General features: G+C 41.1%; 3 protein-coding genes across 5 annotated transcripts; 1 reads left to right on the forward strand and 2 right to left on the reverse strand.

Annotated features, from left to right (window-relative positions):
• Positions 1 to 1,165: 1,165 nt before the first annotated feature.
• Positions 1,166 to 6,321, forward strand: cisd2 (CDGSH iron sulfur domain 2). The gene is made up of 3 exons (XM_062388168.1): positions 1,166 to 1,408; positions 4,182 to 4,396; positions 4,502 to 6,321. Exons 1-3 carry the CDS (start codon positions 1,306 to 1,308, stop codon positions 4,589 to 4,591), a joined length of 408 nt encoding a protein of 135 aa, XP_062244152.1. The 5' UTR covers positions 1,166 to 1,305; the 3' UTR covers positions 4,592 to 6,321.
• A 30-nt stretch (positions 6,322 to 6,351) lies between these two features.
• si:dkey-162b23.4 (sodium/hydrogen exchanger 9B2) lies at positions 6,352 to 16,091 on the reverse strand. 3 transcript variants are annotated; one of them, XM_062388164.1, is made up of 13 exons: positions 15,989 to 16,091; positions 14,245 to 14,530; positions 13,404 to 13,605; positions 12,784 to 12,954; positions 11,834 to 11,976; positions 11,442 to 11,569; positions 10,212 to 10,387; positions 9,729 to 9,835; positions 9,259 to 9,408; positions 8,890 to 8,998; positions 8,263 to 8,399; positions 7,844 to 8,060; positions 6,352 to 7,438 (listed from the first exon to the last, which is right to left on the reverse strand). In XM_062388164.1, the coding sequence occupies exons 2-13, from the start codon at positions 14,389 to 14,391 to the stop codon at positions 7,377 to 7,379; spliced, it is 1,749 nt and encodes a 582-aa protein (XP_062244148.1). In that variant the 5' UTR covers positions 14,392 to 14,530; positions 15,989 to 16,091; the 3' UTR covers positions 6,352 to 7,376. The 3 variants fall into 3 exon arrangements, with proteins under 3 accessions (XP_062244148.1, XP_062244151.1, XP_062244150.1); XM_062388167.1 differs by having other exon boundaries at positions 7,883 to 8,060; positions 15,989 to 16,090; XM_062388166.1 differs by lacking the exon at positions 15,989 to 16,091 and adding an exon at positions 14,650 to 14,800.
• Positions 16,092 to 16,962: 871 nt separating this feature from the next.
• Positions 16,963 to 22,964, reverse strand: bdh2 (3-hydroxybutyrate dehydrogenase, type 2). The gene is made up of 10 exons (XM_062388834.1): positions 22,896 to 22,964; positions 21,521 to 21,611; positions 20,460 to 20,538; positions 19,338 to 19,434; positions 18,701 to 18,809; positions 18,276 to 18,336; positions 17,996 to 18,109; positions 17,568 to 17,626; positions 17,341 to 17,433; positions 16,963 to 17,223 (listed from the first exon to the last, which is right to left on the reverse strand). The coding sequence occupies exons 2-10, from the start codon at positions 21,590 to 21,592 to the stop codon at positions 17,170 to 17,172; spliced, it is 738 nt and encodes a 245-aa protein (XP_062244818.1). The 5' UTR covers positions 21,593 to 21,611; positions 22,896 to 22,964; the 3' UTR covers positions 16,963 to 17,169.
• Between the last annotated feature and the right edge of the window lie 1,248 nt (positions 22,965 to 24,212).

Raw genomic sequence — 24,212 nt, forward strand, 5'->3', positions numbered from 1 at the left:
AGCGTGTGCCTGAAAGAAACCTTTGTCAGCACTAGAGGGCGCATCTGTTCCAAGAATCATTTCTGCCGACGTCACATTGAAAATTTTGGGATAATCCAACATTTGTCAATAAGGCATAAAATATTAAATATCGAAAAATATCAAAAAACTACAATCATAGGAAAAAAGTAATTTGGCAAAATAAATCCACACCACAAATTAACTGAACTGGACCTTTCTCTTCTATTTTGTGAGTGGGTTCCTCCACCATAAGGACGTGTTACAGACAAATTTTTATTTCACTTAATATAAGTTTTAAGTAGATTCTGCTACTAGTATTTAGAACGCTTCACATTGTGTGAGTCAAACTTAACTTGTTTTCTCCACATTGCATTTTGGTAATAAATATTTGATCCATAAAAAAACAATACAAACTTGACTCCATCCAGTCCATCTGGTTTTTATCCTGGAGATTAACGTGTAATAATGTAGATAAAGTCCATCTGTAATGTTAAAGTGAATCACAGTATTGATATATATATCATGGCACAGAGATGTTTGAGCATGAAGCAATTCGTTTCTGCAAGAAATTCCAACAAATTGAATATATAATGTACTTCATCCAATTGATAGAAAATATCATACAAACTGAAGAATTATCAAAAGAAGGCAGAGAAGTTACTTCTTGGCTGTACTTTACGCAGTTTAATGTAAACAAGATAACATCTATGGCAATACATAAAGTAAATATATTGTTATAAATCATAAATACAACTTAAAATCAAGGTGCGTTAGAGGGACATTAAAAACAACATAGAGAGAAAATTAAAAGAATTGTTTTCAAAATCAGAAGGCAGAGTTTAATACCATGTCGACCAAATAAAAAAGACTAAAAGGAGAAGAATACAACTTTTTAAATGATTAAAGGGGTTGAAGAAATGAAATTTTAACAATACGTTGATAAAGAAATAATATACAAATGAAGTACATAGAGTTATGTAAATGTTAAAAGGTTTTTTGAATAAAAGTTTACGTGGAGCACCTGAAGTACCAGGCACCACCTCTGTCACGCCGGATTCAAGTAGCCCAATCAGGAGCCACCAACTCCTCCAACGCTCATTGGTTACCTCCCTCACCGTCATAGGTCGCTGTTACGCATATTCACGAAATCATTTCCGCCTGTTCCCGCGGTCGCCTCCATAGACTGCGTCGTACTCTTACGGCCGAAGCGTACGCACCGGTGACAGCCTGCGCTCGATTCTCAGCGCAATGACACAAGCGAACCTCAGGAACTGAAACAAGTCAAACCTGTAGCATCGGATCAAGATGGTTCTGGACACGATCTCCAGGATAATTAAAGTCCAACTTCCTGCGTATCTCAAGCGGCTTCCGCTGCCGGAGAGCATCGGCGGCTTCGCTAGCTTGACAGGTTAGTGGGCCGGGTTCGAACTTGTGACTGTCCTGTGGACATGCCTGGAGAGGGACACACTTCACACCGCAGGGTTGCTAGCTAGGTTACAGGCGAAAACAGCCGGCAAAGTTGTTTTGTTGATGCGTGTGCGTCCCCTTACACGTGAGTTATGTGTCTCTTTTAAAAGTGGTTTTATTTTGTAGTTCTGGCTCAGATGCACTGTAGCTCTGTGCTGATCTTAAGATGGTCCATGTCAGAAACTGCACACGTGTTGAACTGTGCATAACTGTCTGTGTGGTATAACTTTCAACATGTCCTCCTCCGGTGTAAATGTGACCTGCTGCTCACCCTGCTCATCTGAACCCACTGGGAGACTGATGCCTGTGTACCTGCAGCACACAGATCATCACGTGATACACAGTGCAATGGGCTTCTCCTCGGTTTATACCCTCTCCACATCTAGGACCCTAAATGCAACACTGTCACGGTCCCTAAGACAAGTAGGAGTTAAGGTGAATGATTTACTAGTTGGTCCTGGTCCAGTAACTCAAGTGATGGTTACAGTCCCTCTTTACACATGATGAAAGGTTGCAGCCTCTCAAATGGAGAATTTGTGCATTTTCCTCATTGCATTTGTGTTCAGGCATAAACAAGACACATGAAGATGTCACTGGCTCAGGCTTCGTTTGAAGTAATGACGATTTACTGATGCTCTACAGACCAAACTACTAACTTATGAATAAACCATTAGATAATGCATGAGGATATATTTTCTTTAGGATTCTTAAAGTTTAGAAAAAGCTGGCCACACCTCCAAGATGTGCTGGAATGAGACCTGTGCGGATACTAACCTTACCGAAGCACCTGGACAGGAGCCACGACTTGATGGATCGGGCCCTATTTCACCGTGTTAATGAAAGTGAATGTAACGTGTTCTTCCTTGAGCTATGCCACACCTCTCTGCAGAGTTTCATGCAAATCAGCTGCGCAGTTGTCCAGTAATCCGGCTGTTAGGCAGACAAACAAGCACATAAACAAACAGCAGGCAAATCATAACCTCCGAAGTTTTGTTATCAGAGTCCTGATGAAATTCAGGCTTTCTGCTTAACACATACATGAATTTAGTCATAACTGTCCGCAATCCTTGTATCACTTGACATTAATATGATTCAGATGAGTTCCACGCTATGACATCTACAAAGCACATGTTTTGGAAAACTGCGATTAGATGATAAACAAATACTGGAACACACAAAGGGCTGATAAATCACATTACATTGCACCGTGCACCTGTAACCTAAAATGCAAAGCTAATGCATTCACTGCTTTCCAACTCTTCCTCAGCAAGGGTCATCACACAGCTCACTGAAATAAGAAAACCCTAAATGTTTTCACAGATTTTGCTGTGAAGTGAGTTGATGTAGCAGTGAAAGTCCGTGTTAGGGCTGATCCACCATATCACTTTGACCTTTTGGTCGAAGCAGTCACATTTGGCTACAAGTAGTCTAAAAAAGTCACAACAGCAGAACTACTTCTGCTTTGCAAGCATGAAAGAGAGGCCTCCGGTTCATTCAGACAAATATGGAACCAACGGAACAGAGTACAAACCCGGAGAAGAACATTTAAATCACTGTGTTATGATGTTATTAGGATTTGCTCAAGTCCTCAAATTGTCGGCTTCAGATTTAAGTTTAATGTTTCGTGGTGTTGCACGTAGATAAACCCATTACTGCTCGCCTGCTCGGTACTAGTCAGTTCAGATTAGAAGCTGTAAGACTTATTAAGTACTCTACAAGTAAAATAAAGTGAATATAATAATTCCGTAAAGAGATTAAGGATTAGCAGTGTCCCATTAGACATCAAAATCTTTTTTAGTGAAAGTATTTTAATTGCCATAAGAGTATTATCAGAATCCCAATGCGCTGAGAGGTCTAACTCGTAGCTAATTGTGGTTAATCCTCACTGCGCTGTACTTGTCTGTCATCTCCCTGTATGGTGAACTCTTCGATGGGATTTTCCCAAAACCCTTACACGGGCTCCGGCTGGTGTTTCCGCCTGCTTGGTGTCAGATGAAACCCAAGAGAGCAGAAAGGCAGATAAGAGGTGGGATGGTTTTCTACAGCTGGTGCAGCAGATCATTTTGTTACCTTGCACTCAGCTCCCAGGGAGAAAAAAGCAGGAGATAAGCTGTGCAGATGCATTTGGGGATTTATTCTGTGTCTTTCATGTGGAGAAAAAGTCTATTAACCTCTTGATCGGTGCTCTCACTGTGTGTAGTCCCACTCACTGAACTGAAACACAACACAACAGAACAGTGGATGTAACCCATGATCCCTGGCTTCCTGAACCAGAAGAGCTGCTGCCCCACAAACCATCCACTAAACACTGTTTGGAATTCTTTCCTCTCTGAATATGAGAAATATGGTTTCAAATGACTTTGAAGTTTTCTCACTGATCGATGGTGAAATATTGCTCTTGAACTAGCTGGATCTGATTCCGAGCGTTTAGTCGGTTGGACACTTTTCAAAAGAGTTCAGGGTGAGGAGTGGGAATAAAAGTGAGGTTGTGTGTTTAAGTCTGTTGATATAACAATAATGCTGATGATGTTATCATTATTATTTACCAAAGTCCACAAAGATGTCCTTAACATTGTGTGGCGTGTCCGACCAACAGATGACAGTAAATGAAAAGAAAAACAGCAAATCTTCTCTGCAACCATTTTGGCCTTTTTACTTGAAAATGACTCAGGCAAATAATCAGTGTGTGTGTGTGTGTGTGTGTGTGTGTGCAGTGTCTGAGTGGCTCCGGCTGCTGCCTCTCCTGGGCATCCTGGCTTTGCTGGGCTACCTGACCATCCGTCCATTCCTGCCCAAGAAGAAGAAGCAGAGAGACAGCCTGATCAACCTGAAGATCCAGAAAGAGAACCCCAAGGTGGTGAACGAGATAGACATCGAGGACCTGAACAGCGCCAACGTGTGTTACTGTCGCTGCTGGCGCTCCAAAACTGTGAGTCGACACTCTCAACTTTGCTGTTATGTTTTTTTTTTTGTGTCATCTTGAGGAGTATATGCTCCACTGACCGGCTAATATGAAGCTGTTTCCTCTTTCTAGTTTCCTGTTTGTGACAAGTCACATTTAAAGCACAATGAGCTGACTGGAGACAACGTGGGACCGCTCATACTCAAAAAGAAGATTCTATAATCAACTGCTGATGGGAGTTTTCCTTTCCCCTCCCCAGTCTTTAGTTTTCATTTAACAGTTTGTAGTTTTGTCTGTTTTTTTTGTTGTTGTTGTTGTTGTGTGGTTTTTACATATCTTGATCTTGTTTTGGTGTCATGTTGGTAGAAATATTAACTTCAAGAGTGAAGTGTTGCCACTTCCACAGTCAGTTGGTGTGAAAACTGTAATTTTCCTGTGCAGTAAGGGAGGGTTTTGTTTTGTTTTGGTTGTGGCCATTGTTCACTGTTGTGATATGACTTTCAACTCACTTAAAGTCACGTCTCAGTTGTTTTGGAATCAGTCACAAGCCACCGGGAGATTCGGGACCACTGAGGGGAAAACTTGAAGCTCAATTTCAGCGATGATGTGACGACTTTAAATGATTCGAAGCCATGAGCGGCAACTCGGTTCATCCTGTAGTCAAAGTGTTGCACAGCAAGCTTTCGTGTTGGACAAAGCTTTCTTTCTTTCTTTCTTTTGCTTCCGTTTTTTCCGTGTGCCAAATATTTACATACCGTCAGGATGTGAAACGCTGTCCTTATAAGTTATTGTGTGTATGGGAAGCTACTTATTATTCTTCAAATGTATTTTGTTCGCAGCCACTAAACACACGCTTTACCCTTTGTTGCCTTCAAACATTTCAAACAACTGCACTGTTGAGTAATATCCAGTTTTAACCTCACTGCCCCGACGAGGTTCTTTCTAAACGCCGTTTATTTTTCTAACCTCTGTATAAAGTTGACTTCCTGCTGGAGCCTTTCTACTTTTTAATTCATCAGCAATATTTTATACATAAAGGGCTTGTATCGTCAGATATGTATTTTCATCATAATGTCTGAGAATGACTGTGTGTGTGTGTGTGTTTTTGAACCTTTGTAAGGCTGAAATTCATTCATTCTGCAATACAAAGGTGAAATGTGCAACTAAAGTCTCAATAGTTTAACTCAGCAGAATCTGTTACAACGGGGGAACAATTCACTTAACACGGAGATGTAATATGAATGTGAAGGAATCAGAGAACACCTTATTGTACAAGTGTGTCTTGTTACTGAATGTTTTTCCATGTAAAACTTAAATTCAGGCTCATATTTACAGAGCTTCCTTATTATAGGCAGAGCTTTAACCAAGAGATTAGTTTCTTTCCTTTCCTTTCTCAAGGGTTTCATAAACTTAGGGTTGTGGGTTTGCATAAAGAATTTAAAAACACATTATCCCTACTTATTATTCACAATAGAGAACATTGCAATTAATAATAACCTCTCTTCTGTTTTCACCTGACGACTGAGGACAGACAGGCCCTTAGGCGGATTTGGGATTATTTGATCTGACAATTTCAGGCTTGTTTACAGACACTGGTGGAGGAAGTTCTTAAAGATACAAGTACAGATAAATGGACACAAAAAAAGAGGCAAAGTACATTCACATTTGTTCTTGAGTAAAAGAAAATAAGTACTTGCTTTTAAATATACTTTAATAAAAGTAAACGTAGTTGCTGAGTGAAGCCTATTCACTACTGCAACAGTTTACTTAGTCATCTCAGTGGCGGCCTCTTCTGAATCCATATCGCTGGCATGTTACCTGCCAGCTTTGAGTGGAACAATGGACCAACTCCCCTTTGGGCATAGTTTACTTTAATATAAAAACAGTGTTCAAATGTAGCTCAATGCATTGTTAAAATGTAGAAAGTACAGATATTTGCTGATATATGTACTTTAAAATAAATATACTTATTAAACAATAAGTACAGATACATGGGGATTTATTCAAGTACATTAACAAAGTAAATGTACTTTGTTACATATTGAATAAATAGACTAATGGGAACATTTCGAGTCAAGGAATCAACTCAACAATTTAAACATATGAAGTCTTTATGAAACCATGTTCATCAGAGCTGCTGGATGCCTGTGCTGACGTTTGATGTTCGCTGGGATAAATTATAATCTTTCTTAAAAAAACATCGAACTCTAATTATACAGCATGTTGCACGTTCACTACAGCATTTATTTAAAGAATATTTGGTAAAAAACTAAAGCTTATTTATGTAAAATTGTCAAACAGTGGCTAATAATACATAAGAACCTTTGAAATGAGGCCATATAAATTCAAACAAATCAAAAACAACGCACACTGCAGTCTTCTGAAATAGAAAAAAATCTAAATCTACTCTTGATCAAACTATAAAAAGTTGGGTTTACATGAATGTGGACATCATCACATGACGATGTAGGCATAGTGCCATGATGCAGATGATAGCAGCATCGTGTATAATGTATTGCGGCTTATTTCGATATTTTTCCTGAGTAAATTAGACAAACCCCTTCTCATCACAAGACAAACAGCTAATACTTATTTCAATAAAAATTAAATACACTGACACGTAGCTGTAAAAATAAGTGCAGAACAACAAAAGACTTAAATATGTGTCAGTAACCAAGAAGTCTAATTTTTAAAACACAAATAAATAAAATACTGCTACGGTCAGTACATTCAGATAGGTAACCCTGCATATAATAAAACACAGCATTACACCTTCGACAGTGCAGAAGCTTTGATGTGGGTCATTTGTTTAGAGCCCGAGGCCTGGAAAGCACCAGGGGCTATAAATAAAGCGTGATTCATCTGCTCCTGCAAGATGCCAAACATCAGGAGGCGTCCAGTGGATAGAGACACAGAAGAAAGCTCAAATATCCGCTTTTGATGTGAGCGCACGGCGGAAGTGTTGTTGTTAAATGTCCTTTCGCTCGCTGCGTGAAGACCGGCAGTGTCAGAGAGTACTTTCATAGGTGACAGGAGTTTCGTTGTCATCGTCACTTCCTGCTCCGGTGCCTGCACGGTGAAGACGAGGAGGAGGAGGAGGAAGGGAATATAATGAGAAAGGTTCCAGTGAAAAGTCTGATAACAGTCATACAAGAACTACAAACAAAACAACAAGCATTGGAGTCGTCATCATTCATGAGTTGCGCTCGTCAGCACTGAGGTTAATCTGATATTCCCACATTGACATCAACAAAGACACTGTTGTGTAGATGCAAAAGACATGAAGGCGTGAGCGTCAGGGTCAACAGCCAAACTATACCTATGCAAAAATCCTTGCGTGAGCGGACACATCTATCACAAAAGGAGAAGTAGGGAAAAGAATTATAGGGAAAATCACACTCACTACTCGTGTACAGCTAGGAAGCGAGGCGGGATCACAGGAGTTGAAATGTTGAAATGTAGGACTTTACCTACCTAGGAAAAATGATGATAAATTGGGTTTGACTCGCTCACCGCAGTTCTTCGGTCTCTGTAGCAGGTACGGCCCAGTGATTCCTATAATAAGCGCTCCGAGCGGGGCCGTGAGGAGGATGGCCAGCACGGCCACCGTCAACACGTCCATGCCGTACTTCTCCATCTGCTTATCGTTCCTTGACCTGGCCATGTCTAAAGCTGTGGAGCCTATAGCTGCCTGATGAGGGGAGAAGATGAGGGTTTTTTTCCACTGCTGATTCTCAAAGAAATTGACCATCATCATGAGAAAACACTTGAATTGTTATTATATTGCAGTCTGTGTTCACAAAGGAAAACATCTGTTGATAAGTTCTATACCAGAGACACTCATTTCCAAAGGATCATTTTTCCTGCTGACAATTGCATCAGCACAGACGTACCTGCACTGTGGCTTTGGGCATCCATGCCAGGGCGATGAACATTTTCTCCCTCATGTTGAAGCCCGCGCACAGCACACACACAAAGGTGAACAGGAGTCGAACCGCAAGGGCAATGAGCAGAGAGGCTATACCCAGACCTAGACACAAACACGGCAAGAGTCAGATGAAGATGTCATGAGCGAGTTATGTTAATGTTGTGTCAGAAGCGTGGGCGCAACACTAGCACAGAGTGGAGGGGAGAGTGACTGGAGAAAGGTGGACTAACAGCCTGCAGTCTCAAAGGGGATGCTCTGAATTCTGGGTAGTAAAGCATGTTTTGCTAATGTAAGTAAGACTGACCTTAGAGATAGATCAACAAAAACAGCATTAAAAAGGTAATTTTCTGAAAGACACCTAAATTCTCTTGCTTAAGTAACTCACATCCTAGAACCACGATGGAAGAACAACACATGAGGGCCAACACAGGCTCAGCTTTTAGAATGCACAGATGGAGAGATTAAAACTCTCCGGAGTCTTTTTTGATTATGCAAACACATCACAATGTGATTATACAGTCACATTTGAATTCCCTCAAAGAACAGCCATGGCTCTGTGTTTTATTTAGGTGTCTGTTTGTGTTCATCTCACCAACTGTGTGTCCCTCCAGCTGAGAGATTCGAATCTCTGCTCCGATCAGTCCAAACAGCAGGGGCTGAAAAATATCCCACGCCCACCCGACCACTTCTTCCACACGTGCCTTAAGAAACACATAACACACGAAAATGTATAGCAATGTTGTTTTTTAACAATGACTGTAAAAACAATGTGCTGATTAACATCTTTTCTGTACAACAGATAAATCAGGTTCCAAAGTGGTACGCTTTAACAATTCACTATGTAGTCTTCTTTTCCCTCAGGTTTACCTTAAAATTCCTGATCAAAGATGGGTAACTGTGAATAAGAAGCCTCGTAGATACGGCTATGTGTGTGAAAGATGCAATATGCATATGTTATAACCTTTTCCTTCCCCCAGCCGAGTCCAGCTAGAAATGCCAACACGAGGGTGCAGAGGCCTCCAGAGCCGGGAAATCCAGCGACGTTGCTGCCGAACACGGCAAAGACGGAGAGAGCCAGCACCAGGAAGGAGCGCTTCATCACCAGATGTTTCTGGAGAAAGAGATTATACACTGAATGTTTTTGTTTGGTGAAATCCAGACATACAACATTCATACATCTAAGTGGACGTCTTACATTGATACTAAATAATCTTGACGTGAGGAAACTTGCAAACTACAGAAAATGTCATGTGAGTTCATGAGCCAGCTTTTGTTGACCTCAGAGATTAACATCAGAAGTGAAACACTTTGCTAAAATGTTCCTCAGGCATCTGTTCTTCCAAGTTGTTTCTTACACAGACATTTGAGCCTGTTTGCTAAGCAATTGTAAAAGTAGATACTATTACAGTCATGCTGGGAGAACATGCCTACCTGGTCAACACTGGGAAAGTATTGGATGAGGAAACCAAGAATAATCCCAGCAACCATCCCACCGCCCACCTCCAGTACACCTCTCAGGAGGTTGAACCACGTAGAGCCTGAAAGTAGCAGCAGACAAATACACAAATGACAAAGGAAAACTGACTGATGTGTGGCAGAAGCTTTGTGAAACTCTATGGTCGTATGCAGGTTGTTTATATGCAGGTCAAAGACTCGACACTGTGGTACAAAATGTACAAATATACTTTTACTCCGTGTACTAGCTCACTTGCACCCTCTACTGAGCTCCTGGCAAACTACAGATTAAAGTCACTTATTTCATGTGCCTCTCAGTTTTGACCTTTACTACAGTGAACTACAGTGGATGCCTCTCCCCTGGAGATAAGATAGTGTTGCAGTTAAAAGAGAAAAAAAACACTGGATTAATTTCCCTTCACTTCTCCTCAGACGCAACCACAAACGTCCGCAGGTTACCTTCGGCGAAGGCCATGCTCAAGCATGTGGTGAACCCAGTGATGGCGAGAATGTCATCAAAACTGCCTGCAGCCATCAGCAGCGTGGGGATGCCCTGCTCCACGCCGTAACCATCCTTCTGCAGTAGCAGCATGGAGGGAACCACAACCGCTGGAGACACAGCGCCCAACACAAAACTACAAAGTGGAGGAGATTGAGAGTTAATAAGTTTAATTTCTCCTGCAAAAGGTGAAACAAACAAATAAATGCTTATGGAAATCATCAGCCTTTGAACACATTTGGAGAGATGGATAAACATGGACACTGAACACTGGGCACTGAAGGCGAGGATGTGTGTCTGAAATGAGTTACGGGACTCAAATTTAATAGAACAACGGTGAAGATCCTTCATGAATGACGCCTTGGTCATGGGTGTGAAAAAATTCACATAATCATAAAAAACTTGGCCTCAAAACTGAGTTGGAGACAATTGAGTTTGTCAGTATTCAAAAAAACATTTGCTTTGGCCTCTATCCACCCTCCAACCAACGATAAGCAAAGTATTCAGAGGAGGAACAGGTCATTGGTGAATAAAGACCCATATGACGAGCTGCTTTGCAACTACTGAGGCACACAAATACTGATACGGTTTTTTAAACTTTTGCAAGGACAAAAAAGTTATCTGGTTGCGCAAAGGAAGCAGAATGTTTCCCCCTTTAGTAAACCTTCCTTATCTTATCTTTAAAGCTCATGCTCACTCTATAACCATCTTCTATCGGTGAATAATCCTGCACCAGAGAGCTGAACAGTCCGTTCACATTGAAGATAATAGAAACACAAAGAGGGATTGTAAAGTTAAATTAACGTTACAATTATTTTCTCTCTGTTAGGGATATATACAAAATATTACAGAAAAAGTAGACTCTGTAAGGTCAAGATAAATATTTGTATGTTTGTTTAAATAAATGATGTGTGAGTAACCAGCCTCCTGCTCTGTCTAAGAAAGCCTGATCAACCTTTGTCTTTGATTGATAGATAAATAAGAGCTCATGAAGTTTCCCAGGCGCTACTGCACACAAAACTGGAAAGCCTTAGCCTCTTGTCCTGACTATCAAACCAATAACTTAAAAAATATTTTTGTTTGAACCCAACTGATATGGATAGTTGGCAGCAGACTCATATAATATAGGGGGTGAAAACTTTTACACCAATAAATCTGCTGATATATGTATTTTAAGAATGTGTAGTTACCCGAGGATGAAACCCCACACCCAGGGCAAGCCCATGAGGAAGTGAGAGACCAGCGCTGTGGTGCAGGCCTCGATCAAGCAGGGCCCGGCTGCCACACGCATACACACGCCCTTCAGCTTCCTCAGAGCCTGACAGCAAACACAGACAAGATTCAAGAGTTTGAGATGGAAACAAATTAAGTTGAGAAAAAGACTTGACACTGGAAATATAATACTGAGTTTGTTTTTACTGTCAGATAAGTTGAACAACTTAAAAAAACTGATTTACTAAGACAATACTATGAGACCTTGTATAGTCAAGCCATATGCACAGGGATGAGATGAGTCACTGAATCTTTCTAAAGATTTCTATTATGCATACAATGGGCTCCAATGGGGGAGTGTGAGTCATACCATGGGATCCAACCCGAGACCAGCTCTGGCGAGGATGACAGCCAGAGCGATGTTCCTGAGGGACGCCGACCATCTGAATTCAATGTACACCCCGTCTCTTATAACTGGGATGTTCCTCAGCGTGAAGCCCATCAGCAGCATACCTAGGACACAGCAGAGGGTGTGAGAAGAAAGATGAGCTTTTCTACCACAAAGAAACACTGTTCATTCTTGATGTCTCTCGTCAAACTCCCTGTTGCTTTTTGAACTCATAGCGATTGAGCTGGACACCTGAGAAATACAGTGGGAACACTGATAATTCTAGTTTTAACAACACACATACCTATTCAACAACTTCATGATACATCTGAACAATGTTCTCCTTAAAACTTATGAGAAAGCTAAGAATAATAGATTATAAGGGATAAACCCATTAAGAATAGTTATAGTTATACTATGCAAACAGTTGAAGCCTGAAGATATTTCAAAATATAGAAATAAACACTGAATTGGTAAACTATGCTGCTCTTTTTAAAGCCTACTCCGCCAAAAGATAAATATATAAATTCAGGACGGTGAAGTTCAGAGATATAAACTCCAAGTTGTACTTTGATTCTATTTACAAATGAGGAGCGGCTCAAGTATCCGTGACTTTTATCTTCATAGGGAGACGTTAGACATCTTCCGTTTTCTTATTATTAACACCAGGAATTCACATTGCATTATGTTATGTTAAAACCATTATCACAGACAAATATAAAGATCATTTATGGGCATCTTAAAGTTAGCAGGACCATTATCATATGGTTTACAACAAATAATACAACATATAAAAGGTACAGTGCAGCAAAAGCATGAGGCTTCTTGATCCACTTGGCATTTCTCTGTGTGTATACGTCATTTTATCGTCAGTGATATTGTCACTAAATATCACCCTGTTGGAGATATAACCAGTGATTTATCTGCCTTACCCAGCAGTGGTGGGAATGGTGGAAGTTTGGGCAGATGGATGAGAGACACCAGTTTACCACCGATGACCGCACAGATGAAAAGTATTGTGATGCCGAATAAGTTTCCCCCGGGAAGACATTCTTTCTCTGTGATGGACCAAACCAGTCCAAAGAGCACAGCTGCCAAAATGACTGGGGGGGACAGAGGAGAAAGACATTGAAGTCATGGGATGTAAATGCCAACATAGTTATGATACAATCGTTAATTTTTAACACATTACATGAAGAAAGAAGTTGGGGAGTAACAGATTGAGGGATAAATGTATTACTACAGAAATGTTAGCTTCTTTACAGTCAACCTCAAAACCTTGACTCAAATGTATTTTATCAGAAAACACTGCTGTTCTCCTTGGATACATAAAGCATTTATTGTTGAATCTATTCATTGTAAAAGGCTGTGATGAATATAAATGCACAGTTACACCTTCTGGCTACATATGACTTGGTATGTTGGTTTCATTTGTATGTATTTATAAGTGAAGTTAAGGTAATTAGAAAATGTAAATGACAATATCTCCAGTGAAAAGAAGGGATAACAATGCATCAAAGTCAAACAGGATACACCTCCACTGCCTTGTTACCTTTGGTAATGAGAGAAGCCAGGAGGCCTCTTGGTGGGCATGGGCAGAATCTGTGGAGCAAGGGGCAGCAGACCACTGGTGGGTCTGTGTTTGTGCCGGCATCCACCACCGGGTTTCGGGGAAGAAAATAGGTTGTCTCCTCTGTGACATTTGGACTGGAGCAGCGTCGCACCACCACCTGGATCTGGTTCACGTTTAGGTGCTGGAGGAGAGGAGTCAGGAGGACGGGTCAGTGAGAGCATGTTTTAGTAGCGGCCTGAACACCAAGTCTACAAACGCAATGTGTTCTGAAGATATTTTCAGCACACAAGCTTCAAACTGCTCTTATCACTTGCTGTGAGAATAAGCAGATTAAAAAGTAACTGGGGTAAAGAAGCTAACCCAAATAAATAAAGCATTTTAAACAGCACATCAAAACTATGGTGTCACACTGACAAACAAGCAAAACTTTAAGATCTTCATGAGGCATATTAATTGTGAAATCCCTCTGTTGTGCCCGATCAGCACTGGTGACACAGAGGCACGTCATACCAGCCGATTACAAGCTACTGTTGCTTTTGCAAATAATACAGCAAAGATATGACCTCGCTCAAGAAGCTCGATACCCGTGACTCACAGAACTCCCCATTTGTCCTAGAACAAAGGTGGGTACATTGGCTCAAAGTCTAGACTCTGACTTGATTTCTATATATTCTCACAAGTATCGAGCAAACAACTTAGGGCAGAAAACTAATTCAACAAGGCTACAGAAAGATATAATTAAAAATGTAAGTAAAACTGAAAAAACTAGGTCACACTAGAGCAAATATTGAAAGAGATTCTTATTAATAAAATACTTCACCTCCACATGGTTTGCTCCAGTTACCGCGATGTTGTCCAGCAGTGGGACGGGTGCAGGACTGGGTGCAGGACTGGGAGCTGGACTGAGAGCAGGACTGGGCACTGGGCTCTGGTCCGGGCTGGCAGGTTTGGCCTGAGTGTCTTCCATGGCAATTAGCTACAATATTTCTGTGGTCCACTCACTTCTCTCTCACAGTGCATCAAGCTGAGGGGCGGGGCTGGCCATTGATGGGCAGTTCCTTCACTTCTGCTTCTGTGTATCCAGCTCTGACATCAGGCTCCTTATCCTACAGCGTGGGTTTTATCAGTAGGATAACAAATTATTGTTGATTTAATAATGTAAAAAAAAAAAGCAATGTTGATGCAGGTGTGGAAATTAGCATGATGTGAGTAAGTAATCTATTACCCTGCTCTGTTTCCTCTCCATTTCCAAGATGTCCATGTTTAAAAGAAAAGATGTCCTTACTTTAACTAGGGCTGGGTAGTAAAATAAACTACATCAATATTTGTCGATATATTATGTATTCATTGTGCAAGGACGTAAAATATATATTTTTTTGAATGTTTTATAGATTTGTAAAACTTTTATCCTGAAAAAAAAAAATCTTAAAATACTGCACTGGCTCTGAATACTGCACTGGCTCTGAACATGAGATACTAAAAATTGATGTCTCACACGTACATCTTTGAACAAACCTCACTATTCCACAGGCACAAACTATTAGTGATCCTAATTTGAGTTCAAGCCACGTGACTCCAGTCTAATTGAGGATCTGTGTAACAGTCCCTACTTTGACCTGTGTTTACTTAAAGATGTGGCAGCTCTCAGTACCCGGGCTGTAGAGTTTACTTCTCACACTGGACTCGTCTATTATCTGTTCCACTTCAAGTTATGTTCTTCACTCGTAGATGAATTGAGCCCGAAGTAACGTTACTACAATGTTTTGACAGTTGCATATGGCGACAGACGCTGGTTAATCCAATTGGGAACAGACCACACTAATCAATGCTTACAGCTCGACCAGATGGCGCATGTAGCTAGTGTTAGCTCAGATAGGTTCGACTTAACCGACAACAAACCTAGCCCTCGGTAGCTAACTAAGTAGCTGGATAACTAGCTAGCTAAGCAGACGACATGTGTGGAGGCTGGTTGAACTGGGAGTGTTGGTTTGGGGTCACGATGAAGCTACACGCGCGTGCACACACGCTCACACACGTGTCGGGGCAGAGGCGGCAGAAACCACCGCCGACGATACCGGAATCAGCCGAGGAGGGAAGTCCATGCTTCGCCTCACGCTAGCAGATCCAATACCGGACATGTCACCGGCACTAGCTAGCCAGCTGACCGATGTCTGCTCAAAGTAGTTAAAACATTTAGCCGACATTTAGCTAGCTCCGTAAGACATAGCGTTGCCCTGGAAACGACGCATTGCTCCCCTCACGTTGAAATTAATGAATTGGTTCTGACGCAAACTGACGTCATCGGTACGTTGGACCCGGGAGGCTCGCACCGTTTCATTTATGAGAATCAAAGCGAAACTAAATCTGACACAACCCAATGGCTAGTGTTTTTGTCCGATAACGGGCGCACCAGAAGTAGCGCTTCCTGTCAGCCAGCTGTCACTGAACTCCCCGCTCCCGTTTACAAACACAGCGGCTAACTGCAGCCTCCCCGCTCCTGACGGGAGGCACACGTTCGAGTCCGGGGGGGTTAATCGAGAGGAAATACAGAAAACGCAGCTCACCTCACACCGCGAACACGGTCACCTCCTGTGAACTGTACCGTGTTCGAGTCCCTGTGGTGGATCAGACCAGCTGGAGAATGGGACTGAGGCGGATTAGTGATGAGTGTGTACCGAGCACAGGAGGCTGGTGGAGGGGGGGAGGAGGAGCAGGAGAGATGGGGTGATGAGGTTCAGTGAAAAAGTCAAAGTGTGTTGCTGCATGTTTTATCAGTCGTTTATTTATCAGTCACACACTTTGATGACTGTGTGAAGGGTTGATGACTCAATCTGCAATATAATGATGTGATGATAATGGTGACTTTGTTTGTGTAGCACTTATTTAAACAAGGTTACATAGTGCTTCTCAAAAGTCACTTGAATAACACACGTTTGTATGTCTGTATTGTGAGGATACTCATTGACATAATACATTCACCAAGCCCCTTACTTTAACCTTAACCATCCAAACTGAATGCCCAACCCTAACCCTAAAGCCAAGCCTTAACCCTCAAACAGCCCATTGACAAAGTGAGGACCGGTCAAAATGTCCTCACTCTGTGGGGTCTTCGCTTAATATGGTCCTCACAAAGATATGAGTACAGGAACACACAAACACACAGAGGGAGATATCTCGAAGTAAAGTATAAATTAATATATAATTTTTCCAAAGTCATCAAACTGTATTGCTAGAAATGTTTAGACATTTCATTTTCATTCAGACTGATTAGTCACACAAATAGATTACTAAATGTAAAGTATTATTAAGCCATATTCCATATATCTTTATATTTTTTGTAAATTTTATTTTTATTTTATAAATATAATTTTCACATATTGCTCTTGTACTTTTGATTTCATGTCTTTACCTTTACCTTATTATTATCATTATTATTTTGCTTAATAACCCCTATATTTGTCTACTTAATATATTTGTCTGCACACAACAACAAGGCAAATTCCTTGTGGGTTGGAAACATACTTGACTATAAACACGATTCAGATTTAAATGGATATGTTTATTTTATAGGTGTTACACACACTTACACTTTAGATTTGATGGAGCCAATTTATCACAATGCCTGTCAACATGTGCCAGCGTGACCATATTTTGGCACTACACGTATACATTTGCACCATGGATTAAATTTTTTATAAACTTGATTTAGGTTAAGGGATTTGCTCCGATGTTAGCATGATGTTTTTTACAGTCTCCAGCCTCCATCGATGATTTGCTCCGTCCCTGTCACATAGGTCGACTGTGGAGGAGGAAAACAGGAGAAAAACAATCAGCTTAATATTGAGCACATCCTCAACATGACTGCCAGTTCACCACATGCATGCATGACGTTTTCATGCCAACCCCGAACACTCACCTCATCTGAGGCCAGGTACACGCACAGGTAGGCCACCTCTTCAGCTGTGCACATCCTGCCAGTTTTCTGTCTTGCCATGAAATCCTTGAAAGCCTGCAGAGAGGGGTTACATTTGTCCTCAATACACAGACACCAGGAATTATTCTAGTGGTAGATGTACCTGTAATTGTACTCAGCAGGTATTACGCATGGAGGAAAATATCAAAGTATATCAGAGTGTACATCACCTGTTCGGGGTCAGGTTGGGCCTGGATCCGCCCCCTCAGAGATGGAGTATCAACAGTCCCTGAGGAAATATAAAAGAGGGAGTTGGGTTTTCTTTTGAAACCCTCAGTAAAACACAAAACTGAATTCAGATATATGGATACATTTAGACTAATAAGGGGATTTTTTTTATATTCAAGTAAATATGACAGAGTTTATACAGGTCAGTGAAGTAGTACTCATTAAAACCCCTGGTACATTTTTCATAGAATTGTTCAGGAGGGTCAAACTCAAGGTTTTTATCTCCTTGAAATACACAAAGTTCTCAAACATTACAAGCCCCTTGAGTTATCTTATAAACATCGATTTACTTTCCTCTGTCTATCCACAGGATGTTATCTTTAAAATATTGCCAACCTTGAGTATCTTGGATGTGGTGCTGAAAACTCACCAGGACAAACACAATTGCAGCGGATGCCTTGCTCAATAAAGTCTGCCGCTATAGATTTGGTGAGACCAATTACCGCGGCCTTTGAGGTACTGTAGACGCACCGGTTCACAACACCTGTGCCAAGGAAACACATGTCACTCACACATACACGCACGGAAAGCAATTATCTAAGATAAGAGGATTACACTGAACTTGGTCATACTTCAATGTCCCTTTGATTAGGCCTGATATTTGTTCTGCAGACATCTACAGTGAAATGATGTGTGGATTATTCTTTTACCTTTTATGCTTGATGCAACAGAAGCCATGTTAATAATGTTTCCTGACTTCTTTTCCAACATCTATAATGACAAGACAAATTATGAGGTTGCCGTATAAAGAGGTTATAATTGTTCAAATGATGATTAAAATTACATAACATTCATGGCCTTCACATTTTTATTTAACAAAGACAAATCATGCAAGGTTTAATTTCCCCCACAGAGACAGTTTGGTTAGTTTGCCGCTAAAGCTGGATTAGTGATCGGGCAGTCGCCGCCCATCATGTCACAGGCTCAGTGTAATGCAGCTAATCCCAGCGAACAAAGGATGAGAACAAAAAATAAATAAAGCATATGTCACTCAATTTACAACGACACCTTATTTCAAACATCTCGACAACAGGATCAACGGTGTTAAGCATTGGGTAAAGGGGTCAAAGGTCACCTTAGGCAGGAAAGCCTTGCACATGAGGTACATGCTCTTGACATTCACGTCCATTGTGAAGTCCCAGTCGGCTTCCTCGCAGCTCAAGATGGAGCCGTGGTGCACGAACCTGTGTACGGTGCACAACAAATAAAAAGTATTTTGACACATGACATATATTTAGTGTGTTCATAAAATACAGGACCTCAATCTGTCATCAGAATCAAATCACAGAGGAAAAGTAAATATGGGTCAAAATGCTGCGTTAGCGCCCTCGTCATTTTACTGAGCCTTACAATTGCCAGTTCAGAGACTTTAAGAAGATTGACGAAAGGTCGAGTCGAGGTTAAACCTTATGGTGCAGGGACTTTGGAGATGTAGTTAAGGAACCTCTGTCTGACGGAGAACTTCCAGAAGTGTCAGCTTTATAGTCTCTGGTTCATCCAAACCACAGTGTTTTTAGTTTTTTAAACCCCAGTGGTAAGGACGTCTATTTTATTATTTCTGTAATCTCTATGATGTGCACTAACCTATTTTTCCCAATTTATTCCCTTATTGGGTTTATTTATCCATTATGTATATTTCTTTCCATTGTATTCTGCTGTTTGTAAAACTCCATGAAAGATGAGACTGAAAATGAAAATGAATGAAAAAGTACCCAGCACAGTTGAACAGCACATCTACGAGGTCATGCTCCTTGGCCAAAGCTTCCACTTGCTCCTTCTTCGTCACATCCACCACCTTGGTCTTGATCCCTGTTGATGAGGAGGAGATCTGAATCAAGACTTTACTACAGACATACGTAGTTTAGATGAAACACCTAACATTTTTTTTATCCCCCTAATTCCTAACACTCAGCAGCCTCGAGTAACTCACACCGGGCAACTCACACCGAGCGGCTGCCTACAGCCACTGTGTTCTCCTGCTCACCACTCGACAGCTCTGCACAAAGCAATCAGAGGGGAATTGGGCTTTGCTTGTTGCAGTATGGAGGTGTGGAGCGATGGAAGGGTGTTTATTCAATCCTGGTCCACCAGGGACTGGAGAGACAAATTCTTGAAATCAACCTGCTCCTCCACTTTTACTGACAAGAAAATGAGCGACTGTTCGTCTGCCAAATCAGGAATCCTGTTGACGCTAGATTTCATGGTTTAACAGGGATCCCTTGTCAATGTCAGGCAGCGATTAATCCAATGCAGGGTGATACACAGGCTTCATCATTCATAAACTAAGTTGCATAGAATCTTTACTGATATCTCCTCTTTGTTTGTCCGATGCAAGTTTGCAGGAACGTGTGTAAGTTCAAGATTGTATGGTGTGATATATTTAAGTGGTTCCATGGGAGTGAATGGTTGTGCCTAATGTGAAAGGATTCCTTGACGGCGTTCCACAGATATAACCTAAAATATGCAAAAAAAGGTGCAACTAAAAATAGTTGGTAACTAATTAATAACATTAGCAAATTAACATATATTAAAACCAAATATATCTATACTCGATCAAGCAATACAAACACATTTGGAAGGGGAAAACAATTATGTCTAGCAGACTGCAAAATCTTTGGTTTTAAACACAGACGTGTTTGGCTCGGCCAACTCGGCTGCATTTCACTGGTCAGCCAGCAGGTGTCAGCTGCAGACCAAGAGAGCAGAAAAATGAGAGCTGCACGAAAAGCTCTCTGAGGAGCCGCGGAGAGGCCCGGAGAGGGCGTTCCACGTTGGAGAAGGCGGTCCTATCTGTCCGTGTCCGTCAAAACGGAGAAGCATACATTGGCCTTTACCTGGGATGCCGTCCAGTTCCTTCAGCTTCTCTCCATTGATGTCTGTGGCCGTGACCTGAGCTCCCTCCTTTGCAAACGCCTACAGTTAAAAAACATGAGTCACTTACAAGCAGTTACATGACGTCTGAGCATGATGGCGCTGACCTCTAACGCTGACCCTTGTGACCTTTTGGGCTGAGTATTCCTTCAATAAGAAGATGATCGATTCAAGGAAATTTTATGAAATCATTAAATACACCAAGGCTGCAATTAAATCGTTTTTGAAGAATGGGAGGCAGGTCATTTTATTCTGCTCATCAAATCTGAATTGCTTCCTGATGATAATCAGTCAAAACCACTTGAGGCAATATTTCAGGTCACCACTTATTACCAACTATCTATAGATACAGAATATATTTAAATCTAATCTCTCTGCTCTCTTCTATCCATTTAACTGCTGGTCAGCTGGTATCTGATAGAGTGAACGCATCATTAACCGCAGAACACAGCGAACACCCCAAAAATCCACATTTTAAAAGGTCTTGGTGGAAAATGCTCATTAGACCCAAAATGAAGCCTTTAACACAAAGTCATTAAAACCTGATGATGCGACGCTGTGTAAACACATTTGAATTACACCACAAACGTGACACCCGCTGTGCTGCGAGGCACAATCTCACACACATTGAAAAGACATCACTCGCAGGGAATGGAGGCGATGATGACCCAATCTTGACGAGTACGTGTGTGAGATGTACGAGTGTTTTGTTTTTCCTCCTCTTTGGCCAGAGGATTGTCTTGACCCTGTCTTTTTCTACTCTCAAGAAATCACTGTTACAGCACAGTTATTTAGAGTGTGCCCCTGTGGTGTCACAGCATGTTGTACACAAACACACAATCAGTCATTCGCAGTATATTTGGTGCAGGAGATATCATCACAAACGACATTGTACTCTTCAATTTGCATTTACATAAAATATACTCTCTTTCTAAGTCTGTACACCACAAGCTATTTAATACACAATTGTCTTTGGGGATTTGCTATGAGAGATCAGTGAGAAGTGCTTATTGAAGCTCATTACTATTGCAACGGCACGTCCAATCCCCTGCGCCGCTGCCGACAACACAATCACTTTCCCGTCCAGGCGGCCCATGGTGCTCCTTCCAACGCTTCTGTGATCAAAACAAGAAAAAGACATAAAAGGTTCATTTCCAAGAGAAAAGCTGTCCGGAGAAGAGATTAGATATTAACTAATGTGTGTCTTCCGAAGGTTTCTTTAGTCCAAATGAAACGAGAAACGCTAGATTCCAATACAGGAAATTCTACATGAAGATAAAATGTCTGTGATGTTTAACAGGAAGAAAGATATCTGGGTTCAATTGTAAACCCAGGCCACGCAACAACAGCACACGTCATGTAACACTGTGTCACCAAAGCCACGATGGTTTGAAAGGAACACAGCTCCGCCTCCAGAACATCTGAGTGTAAGAAACAATAATAAATCGACTGGTGTCAACGTAAACACACTGAGTCACAAGTAGAAGTGAAAAGAATGACAGGAGCTCCTCTGACTTCACACCTGAGGTTTGTAATCAGTTGCATTTATCTGCTCAACCAGGATGTGATCATTGACAGACTGTACAGTGGACTGATGCCTTAGAGTGAGAACAAATAAATAATCCACCTGTTCATAGGGGCAGCTGTCAAATCCAGTCAGGGTGATATGAGTATCTGAGGTAACAAGGAGGCTTTCAGAGTCGGAGTTATCCAAATCAAGTGGAGATCTTCCAGCTGCACTGATTTCAGCACAGAATTGATATTGTGTCTCTGTGCATTTTTTTAAATCTATATCTGTTTTATTGGACAGAGGTCAGTACAAGAGTCCAGCAATGAATTCTACCCAGACTATTGTTATGAGTTATTTATTTTCCCCTCAGTTTATGCAAAAATCCACATGTGTCCATTATGAAATGATGAGTTTCTCCACAGAGGGAAGAGTGTGAAGCTGCATGACAACTTTTAACTGATGTCTATCAACAGCACAGACACAACACATATCTTCTAAACTTATCACCTCAAGCAGTTGATTGAAAACTTGTAGAATTTCAATTCTCTAACAACTTTATTAACTGAATTCAATGTTTTTTGCCTCCAGATTCCTGTTCTATAATATGAATTAACATGGAAGTAGCTTCCCAATTCTCTTCAATCTGAAATCAGTGGTTTTAGTACAACATTTTTAAGTTGTGTTTAAAATGTGGAGGCAGCCTCATTGCCCCAGGACCTGTCATGCTGCTCGATCACAGCAGCATACAGGCAGAGAATATCGATTATCGGTCATCGATTGTCTTTACTATCGGTGAACAATCGAACTAGTGCTGCAAAACTGACACAAGTCACATTCACGGACTGTTTGTCGAGAACAAACTCAGTGAAAACTCCCTGAGGAAACTCACCGTGTGGTTCAGCCTCAACACTGTGCACGTCAATGAGCCGCAGAGCCCGACACGTGACCTGAGTCTGACACCGCTATTGGTTCACAACGAGGAAGTGAGCGTGACTGTGCGGTGAGAAGATGAAATACAGAGCAAGATAGTGATCCGACGGTTCATATTTGACCCAGCACTGAGCTGTTTACCGTGAAGACGCTTCTTCTCTGAGTCACGTGGACACTAAATCGTGTTCGGTCAAATACATGTGTATTCTTTAAGACTGGTATGGACTGTTTCATAAAGTTGAGCTCATTTTAAAAGCTCCAGCCTCATTTCATTGGTATTGATCGATTAGTCATAATAACCACAATAACCATGATGTGTGCATTATCTTGTCCTGTCTTTTCTCTTTCTCTTTATATAACTTCACTGCACATCAACAGGCATTAGATGATCAGATGTGTGTGGGTTTGTGTGTGTGTGTGTGTGTGCGTGCGTGCGTGCGCGTGCGTTCGTGCGTGTGTTTGTGTGCGTGTGTGTGTGTGTGTGTGTATGTGTGTGAACTCTCTTGATAATGATAAAATCCCCTATCGTTGGAAATTGACCTTTAAGTTCTGCACAAAGGTCAGCAATGGCCCTGTTTAATTATTGAATTGTTTAGTGATCCGTAATAAATAAAAGAGAAAAGACCATCTTAGATTAAGAGTTTGTTAAGATTAAGAAAGTTTTGAAATATTAAAAGTCTATTAAAAAAATTGAGCCTAATAATTAGTTTAAAGAAGACAATGGTATAAGCTCCAAATCATTCAGTATTTATACATTGAGATTACTTTCTTTAAAAAGAAAAACTCAGTAAGATGATGTATGTATGTCTGTTTTTGCCGGTTAGGTTTTATTATACAGTCCTGTGATAAGTCCAGTGATAAGTCCAGTGATAGGTCCTGCCTTCAGTTCAGGTTGTAGAGCAATGTCTATTCTTTGCTGTTATTTTCGAGGCTGCAGTTCAGTGTAAATTGCAAATGATCTGTATCTATATAGCGCGTTACAGAACAGTTTTACATTCACACACAAATTCATACAGTGCATCTACTGTATGTCTAGCACTCCGTAATAAGCCAATTTGGGGCTCAGTATCCTGCCCAAGGGAAGTATGGGATCAAACCACCGACCTTCTGGCTAAAGGACAAACGCCTTAACGCTGAACCACAGCCTCCCTGATGTGCTGTGGAATTAATTTAGTTGCAGTGTCTGTTATTGTGTCCCTATACATCAATGAACATTGGCTAAATAACACAAACACATCTCTGTATAACACAGTTGAGTTCAATAGCCTCATAAATG

Source organism: Platichthys flesus, chromosome 5 (assembly GCF_949316205.1).
Source record: "Platichthys flesus chromosome 5, fPlaFle2.1, whole genome shotgun sequence".
Taxonomy (NCBI): Eukaryota; Metazoa; Chordata; class Actinopteri; order Pleuronectiformes; family Pleuronectidae; genus Platichthys; species Platichthys flesus.

Excerpts from the sequence above, each read along its gene's own strand:
- cisd2 (XM_062388168.1), top strand. The coding sequence starts at position 1,306 with ATGGTTCTGGACACGATCTCCAGGATAATTAAAGTCCAACTTCCTGCG. Across the intron at positions 1,409-4,181 it reads CGGCTTCGCTAGCTTGACAG|TGTCTGAGTGGCTCCGGCTG; the intron begins GTTAGTGGGCCG and ends GTGTGTGTGCAG. Across the intron at positions 4,397-4,501 it reads GCTGCTGGCGCTCCAAAACT|TTTCCTGTTTGTGACAAGTC; the intron begins GTGAGTCGACAC and ends TCCTCTTTCTAG.
- si:dkey-162b23.4 (XM_062388164.1), bottom strand. The coding sequence starts at position 14,391 with ATGGAAGACACTCAGGCCAAACCTGCCAGCCCGGACCAGAGCCCAGTG. Across the intron at positions 13,606-14,244 it reads CTGGAGCAAACCATGTGGAG|CACCTAAACGTGAACCAGAT; the intron begins GTGAAGTATTTT and ends CCTCTCCTCCAG. Across the intron at positions 11,977-12,783 it reads ACCATTCCCACCACTGCTGG|GTATGCTGCTGATGGGCTTC; the intron begins GTAAGGCAGATA and ends GCTGTGTCCTAG.
- bdh2 (XM_062388834.1), bottom strand. The coding sequence starts at position 21,592 with ATGGGCCGCCTGGACGGGAAAGTGATTGTGTTGTCGGCAGCGGCGCAG. Across the intron at positions 20,539-21,520 it reads TTGGACGTGCCGTTGCAATA|GCGTTTGCAAAGGAGGGAGC; the intron begins GTAATGAGCTTC and ends TTTTAACTGTAG. Across the intron at positions 18,337-18,700 it reads GCAAGGCTTTCCTGCCTAAG|ATGTTGGAAAAGAAGTCAGG; the intron begins GTGACCTTTGAC and ends TTGTCATTATAG.